Genomic DNA, 8032 nt, shown 5'->3' on the forward strand with positions numbered 1-8032 from the left:
TCTATCGGTCTCTTTTGCCGAACTGCTAAGTGACGGGGACATAAACACACCAGCATCGGTTGTCAAGCAATGCTAGGGGGACAAACAGACACACAAACACACACACACATATATATATATATATATATATATATATATATATACATATATACGACAGGCTTCTTTCAGTTTCAGTCTACCAAATCCCCTCACAAGGCTTTGGTCGGCCCGAGGCTATAGTAGAAGGCACTTGCCCAAGGTGCCACGCAGTGGGGCTGAACCATGTGGTTGGTAAGCAAGCTACTTACCACACAGCCACTCCTTTTAGTTTTTGCAGAGCACAAATTCGCAAAAATTTTCTGAAAATTCCTCAAAATAAAAAAAGTTATGTGGGTGCATAACGTTATTGGGTGCTTAAAGCAGAATTTTGCTGAGACTTTTTCATAGATTTTCTTTATATTTCTATAATTTTGCAATTGGTTTGCAAAATTCTCATCAGGAAGAGGAGGATTCTGTTAAGCCATATTTATTTACAAGATTTAGAAGTCAAGAACATCATATGAATGTAGTTAATACTTTTTCCTAAGTACATTATTAATGCACAGGAATTAGTGTATTATCATATGGAAAAGGTTTATACAATTTGATGGCATATAATTAGATAGTAATATAATTTAGACTATATCCATGTAATCACATTTTCTGTTTTCCCATTTCTGAACCTTGGTTGTTACTCAACTGGTTCTCATGAAAAACTTTTACAAGTTAGCCTGCAATTTCTAGAGATAATCCCTATATTTCAGTCTTTAGAACTAAACGTAACTTCCATATAAAATACATGAAACTAACAATAAAAATAAAGAATTAAAATGAATGTTAAAAGTTCGTTACTTTTTCAGCGTCCGTTTTCTTTTCTAACATAAATTACATCTATACTTGTACATTTTATAAATTATAGATTAGAGAAAATTCTATGTTGCCACGAATTCGTTCACTTTTCTCGAAGAGTAGAAAACATCTGTCTTTTTTATTCAAGTCAGAATATTTAAATCTGAAGAAATGTTAATTCAACGTTGAATATCTGAAATCACCGGCCAAATGGTGTTTACGTAATTAACACCGACTTCCTTAAACAGCTGGCAGCTTAATTAGAGTCGCTAATAACAAACCAAGGGAGGTAATTCTTCAGTCAAGGTCTTGCTTAAATGTTCTGTTTATTGGTTAATCGCCATTAATTTCCCGCATGTTTGGGCGCTGTTTGACACGGTTGAGGCCGATACGGAACGTCCGGATATGCTTCTTGAGCAAAACTGAACCCTGTTACTGCTGCCTTTCACAAGAACAAGATCCTACGGTTGCTAAAACTTGTCCGTTAGCATCGCTCAATACTATCAAATCGCTACATACTGCTATTGCATATTTTTGTCCGTGTCAACCGCAAAAAGAACTTAGGATGAGACAACTGACTTTCGACAACCAGGCACTTAAGTGTCTGCCATTTGATCCTTCGGACGATGTTAAAACGCAGAGATCTGTTCCTAATGCATGTTTTTCCAAGGCACAACCGACCCCTGTCGAGAACCCGGTGATGGTTGCTTATTCTTCGTCTGCTTTAGCCCTGCTGGGGTTAAGTGTTGAGGACATTGAGACAAATGAGGCCGTAGAATATTTCAGTGGGAATAAAATCATGAAAGGCTCAGAACCAGCTGCCCATTGCTATTGCGGTTATCAGTTTGGTCTATTTTCGGGTCAACTTGGAGACGGAGCTGCTATGTAAGTATTAAAGCACTTTATTAAAACTTATATAACTTCTGGACGAATCTATTCGTAGTTTTTATATTCTGTGTTAATTGCGTTTATTCCCGCAAACCCAATTAACATTTACCACGCTCTTTCCCTATTGCTTTTGGTTCATCTGTCGAACCTTTTTTTAGAACCCATAGTATTCAATTATAAGTTATAATGAATTCAACAGTTGTAAAAGTAATTGTAGAAATGTATTAACGATTTTTACCAGTCATTTTAGCAGTGACGGAATGTTTATTGAAAGTTACTTGGTATTGTTACGAGTAAACATGGTAAGCTGACGGTGGTCCATTGTCGACAAACAATAAACAGTGAAGTTAATGGGTTTAAATACGTTTGCATGACATGGTGAGAAGTAGCATAGAACAAAGCCCTTCTGATGAGGGAATACAAGTTGTTGTTTATTTCTGTTGACCTTGTCATCAAGGGTTTTATAGCGGCGACCATCCTGTCTTTGTTTATTATAGGCATAGAGGATTTAATACGTCCTTTCTAAGTTATTACGACTTGTTCTCAAACGGTGCACTGCAGCGCGCTGATGCGCAGCTAGGCGTGTCTAGGTGAGCTGCGGATTTATAAAAATGTAATTAAAAGCTTTTAGAAACTCCATTGTAAAATGCTTCCACAATTTAAAAAAAAAAGGCGTATTATACATGATTTTGTGGTAAAGAATTATAATCAATTAAAATAAAGTAAACAATAGCTTTCTATAGTTTTCTTTTTATGTTTAGCTTTAAAAACAGCTGTTGTTTTTAAAACTTGCAGTGCGCTTCTAATTTCCGTACAAAATGCTCCAGTAATGTTTTTGCTTGGTCTCCAATGCGTCGTCATTTCAAAATAATTGTGAATCACTTTGTTTGATTGAAGAATATTCGACTGCTTGTTCTAGCGACCGTCGCTTCCCTCCTTGTTATCACCAATCATCATCGGCGTTTTACGTCCGCTTTTCCCTGTCTGCACGGGTTAGACAAAACTTTCAAGAAGTGTGTTGTGGCCTTATGCCCTTCCTATCGTCAACTCTTCCTATAACACGCAGGGACAGTAACCTCATTGATGCTCTGTAATGATATCCTTTACTTGTTTCAATCATCAGATTGCGGCCATGCTGTGGCACTGCCTTGTAGATTTTTTTCATCTGAGTCGTGACGATGTTTATAAAACATGTTTTCCAAAACATTATTTAGTGGACTTTTTGGACCTTCTTACAAGAATGGGAGTTATTCACCCACTCTGGAGAATCGCTGGTTTAGTATAAAATGAGTTTAAGGAACTTTTATTTCCCATATTTTTAAAATGTAACACAATCTGCTACATACTCTAAAATTAGCATAGTCTTAGGAATTTTCTAATTAGCAATGGTTTGTATCATAAGAAATTGCTGTAAGACAATAATATATCAAAAACTTTATTAGATAATTGAATGATGTCACAATTAAACATACTACTTAAGGGAGAGAACTTGCCAGTCTGGTGATAGATCAATTATTAAAGGAAAATAGGAATCACAGTTTCTTTACTTTCAGAAAAATAGATAAATAAATATCATGAGATCGTAAATTTAGTCAAAGTTAACAGCTTTAGTATAACCCTAATCTGATATTAGATTTTGTTGTTTATGCAATTCAGTATTAATAATAAACTCACAAATCAAACCTTTCTCTTTGAATGATGAAGTTCATTAATTGGGGAGACAGGTTGAGCAGGACTTGGTGGAATAATATCACTATGGTTGATAATTAAAGAATCTCCGGCTTGAGAAACAGTATTGTCATGGAATGAAGAATGAGGTCTAAATAAGTGTTATTGCGATGCTCTACTAAATCAGCTATCGGTAGTCTGATTCTGCAAGTTTAACTATTTCATCTGGAGATGTCAGGCACCATGACAAATCATACAGTGAGTAAGTCTCTATTACTCCATCTCTTTCATGAATAACAATATTCCTGTCATTATATTCCAGAGGTAAGGTGGCTAGCAAGCTGGCAGAATTGTTAGCAAGTCTGACAAACTGCTTTGTGGCATTTCATCTGTCTTTACTTTCTGAGTTCAAATTCTATCCAGGATCAATGAAATAAGTACTGGTCAAGTACTGGAGATGGTGTAATCGACTAGCCACCACCCAAAAGGTTTCAGGTCTTGTGCCTACAATAGAAAGAATTATCTTCCAGCAGTGCATCCTTTAATAAAGGATCACTTTTGAATGTGCCTCTTTTTTTTCAAATAAAGACAAGGCCAGGAAAAATTAGTCAAGAAGGTAGAGAGACACCAACTGAAGAATGGTATCTAAGAAGAAAGAAATGATGGTGAGGAATCTAATTGATAGAAGCTGAGAGAATTGAACAAATCAAACAAAGTACTTCGAAAAGAACATCATCCTAGCACGATTCTGGAAGATTCTAACAAGATTAGCAATTCAGGTTCCCTCCACTATCTCATTAGTTTTCTTGTATTACAGTACTTATTGGGTTGATAATGAAGAGGTGGTTCTGTTTTGCCTAATTCTGTGTTTTAGGAGATTTTGCACTTCCTTACCCATAAATTGAACTCTTCTATCAGTGTGTATGTCGTCAAGAGTCCCAACTACAGAAAATAGCTTTTTGATACATCTAACAATGGTTTAAAAGATATCAGTGCAAGAAAAAGCAAAAAGGTAACATGAGTTATTCATCAAATACCTCTCAAAGATATTTATTGCAAGATGCCAACTGTTTGTCTCCCACAGAAACCAAGGAAATATATTCTGTTGCCTGAATAATCTTTACCAAATGTTAATTTGTAGAAGTGTAAAAGATAGGTTTAGTTTAGAATATATTTAGCAACCATAACAGATTTTTTGAAACTTTTTAATAGAAAATGGAAAGTGTTTTTTTTTAGTTGTGTTTTGACTTTTATTTTTACATATGTAACAACCTTCTCAGACATAGGTGACAGAATTTATTGTGAATTCATTAAAGAAATTTATTATTATCTGCTTGAACCAAACAGCTTGGAGACAAGACATCAGCACATGCATTCTCTCTTCAACGACATTAAAAAGAAAATAAAAACTAGTGGAAGAAACTTTGAAGTTTCCAACATTTGAAGTTTGACATTTGTTATTTTTAATTTAAAAGATTTGCAAAACCTCAATTGTATACCTTGTAATGAATTGTATACCTTGTTAGTCTGTAATGAGGGTAAAATATCTCTCCAGGGGGTTGTGTTATCATTTGTATAAACACTAAACAGCTGTGCCAGCATCTTGGAGTTCAATAGAAGGCTACAGCAATTCACCTTTTGGAATAGGTACAAGAGTAAAAAGTAATAGAACGCCGTCCTTGTAATAATATTGCAACTAAAGTAGCATCTAATATATTCTATTTGAATGTAAATAAACTGTAGATGTGAATAGTATGGAGGTAAATATTTTCTATGTCAGCTTTAAGATTTCTGAAAACGGTAACAGGTTCTTGAAGAACAAGAAAGATGACATATTCATTAAGAGTATTAACATTATCATTATCTTCATATATCCATTTCCCATACATGTATGGGTTAGATGAGTTGTCAAAATCCAAGTCAGTTTTTCGTTACGATCTATTACTTTCCTAGATCAGTCAGGGAACTTCATCTTACTTATTAGTTGCTTCCCATTACATTTGATGTAATGAAGCAGCAACTCTTTTGAAAACTGGAAATTTTAAGGTATTTAAGAGGAAGCAACTTATCAGGAACAGGTGATTATTTTGTGCTCTTAAATACAATAATCAAGGTAATTGATGTTTGTTTTATTGATGACACACTTTTTACTAGAAAGATTTGTGTTGAGATTTTCTTAATGTCTTTAGATTTCTGTCATAATCGTCTAAAGAGTTGTTACATGCCATAACGTTGTCTAAATTTGAGCATGTAGATTCCAGGTTACTTTGTGAGATAATTTGGTTCATCACATGTTGAAAATATCCCATATCATTCATGAGGTTGAATGAATTTCAGTATATTGAAACTATTGTCCTTAGGCTTATAAAACAATAAAAGGATGGTCTGTAATTCCCACTAGACATGTTTCATACTGACCTTGCTAAAATGTAAATGTTGGGGTACAGTTTGGGTTAGTTCATGAATCGTAGGTGCTGGAAAAGCATCAAAGAGAGTGTTGTCAGTGGTTCAGAAATCAGTAATCCGTTGTCCCTTTTTTTTTTTTTCTTTTGTTATTAGTACATGAGTTCTTTATAGTAAATTACTCAGTTCTCTTATATCTTCTTTGAAAAATTATTTTATTCCTTGTGTGACGAATTTGCAATCACTCACACAACACTTTTGAGCTCATGTAGCAAAAGGTTTTGTAACCAAAGTGAAATTAGTGGAAAATGTAACAGGGGGGAATGTTCAGGCAAGCAAGACTTGACAACACTAGAGGGGTTTCAGGATCATTAAATTCAAATGCCCCTGGAAATGGCTGAGGCTTGTAATACTTTCTACGTATTACATCTAAGCAAAGACTGAGTATAATCAACAGTGTTTGAACATATTACTGGAATTCACAAACAAAGCTATGTTGCTGCCATTGCAACGTTACTACTGAATAGTCTTAATGACTAAATTCTTCTGTTTAGCAATAATTAGCTTGGCTACACTGTCACTGTTTATACTGTCAACTAAAACAAGTGTACAAGGCAAAAATAAAATGTTCTAATAAAGCTAAAAGAAATTAATGCTTTGAAGATTGGTTCATGACTGGATTTGTCAAATTAGTTTTGCACCTTTTTTTTCCACTTTTGTGACATATGACATTTTTTGCTGTACATTTTCTGTGGTCATGCTAATACTCCCATCACACACACACACATACAAACTTTTGTTGTTGTTGTTGGCACTCCGTTGCTTACGACGTCGAGGGTTCCAGTTCAACGGAACAGCCTGCTCGTGAAATTAACGTGCAAGTGGCTGAGCACTCCACAGACATGTGTACCCTTAACATAGTTCTCGGGGATATTCAGCATGTCACAGTGTGACAAGGCTGACCCTTTGAATTACAGGCACAACAGAAACAGGAAGAAAGAGTGAGAGAAAGTTGTGGTGAAAGAGTACAGCAGGGTTCACCACCATCCCCTGCCGGAGCCTCGTGGAGCTTTAGGTGTTTTTGGTCAATAAACACTCACAACGCCCGGTCTGGGAATTGAAAAAGCGATCCTATGACTGCGAGCCACTGCCCTAACCACTGGGCCATTGCACCTCCACACACATACAAACACACACTAACATTTTGTGAAATAGCTGCTGAAATAATTTCCAGTTTAGTGTCCTGTTTTGTAACACTAGCAGCATTTACAAAGACATTGTGGTTATAGGCCAGAAATTTGGGGTAAGAAATTAGACAGTACCACCAATGCTAATACTTGACTGCTACTTTTATCAACGACGAAAGGAGGAAAGGCTAAGTTAACCTTTGTGGAATTTGAACTCAGAACTCAGAGACCCAGAACAAACATCACACAGCATTTTGCCTGTTGCCCTAATAATTCTGCCAGCCCATTGCTCTATGCGTATGTGTGTCTTTGTGTTTTGTTTCGTTCCCACCACTATTTGACAATTGTAGGTTTGTTTACATCCCATTAACAAAGCAGTTCAGCAAAAAAGAAAAGAGAACAATAGAATAAGTAGCAAACTTAAAAAGAAAGTACTGGGATTGATCAGTTTGATTAAACCCTTCAGGGCGATGACCCAGCATGGCCACAGACTGACATAAAACAAAAGAGAAAGCTCTACCATTACTTGATACATTAACTGTCGAGGAAATATTGAATCACAAAGAAATATAAATAATTGTATACTGATGTCTCCTGAGATGAAGCAGTGACTAATGTTTCCGTCAGATTCCTTCATGAAAGTCACTAAGCCCCTTTCCATTTAGCTCACTTTTGTTTCTATAAATTCTAGAAATCGTGTGAAAATGGCTTCTCTGTTATTTCCAACCCTCTGCTATGTCGGGTCTTCATCGACATGGCTGTTTGGTAATTGTTTTCAATGTTCTATAAATTTCAGAAAAACCAGAACACAGAACCGAATTGAAATTATTTTTTAACATTAAAGTTATTATTGTAATAATAATCCTTTCTACTGAAGGCACAAGGCTTGACATTTGGGGTGGTGGGAATTAGTCGAATACATTGACCCCAGTATTTCACTGGTACTTAATTTATTGACCCTGAAAGGATGAAAGGCATAGTCAACCTCAGCGGAATTTGAATTCAGAATGTAGTGACAT

General features: G+C 35.6%; 1 protein-coding gene across 1 annotated transcript in view; it reads left to right on the top strand.

Annotated features, from left to right (window-relative positions):
• Positions 1 to 1162: 1162 nt before the first annotated feature.
• LOC106870718 (protein adenylyltransferase SelO, mitochondrial) overlaps positions 1163 to 8032 on the top strand; it is a 30084-nt gene continuing 23214 nt past the window's right edge. The window contains exon 1 of the mRNA XM_014916886.2: positions 1163 to 1752. Coding sequence (XP_014772372.1) covers positions 1223 to 1752 — 530 coding nt within the window. The 5' untranslated portion in view covers positions 1163 to 1222. The remainder of the gene's footprint in view (positions 1753 to 8032) is intronic.

This window comes from Octopus bimaculoides, chromosome 17, assembly GCF_001194135.2.
Source record: "Octopus bimaculoides isolate UCB-OBI-ISO-001 chromosome 17, ASM119413v2, whole genome shotgun sequence".
NCBI classification, from domain to species: Eukaryota; Metazoa; Mollusca; class Cephalopoda; order Octopoda; family Octopodidae; genus Octopus; species Octopus bimaculoides.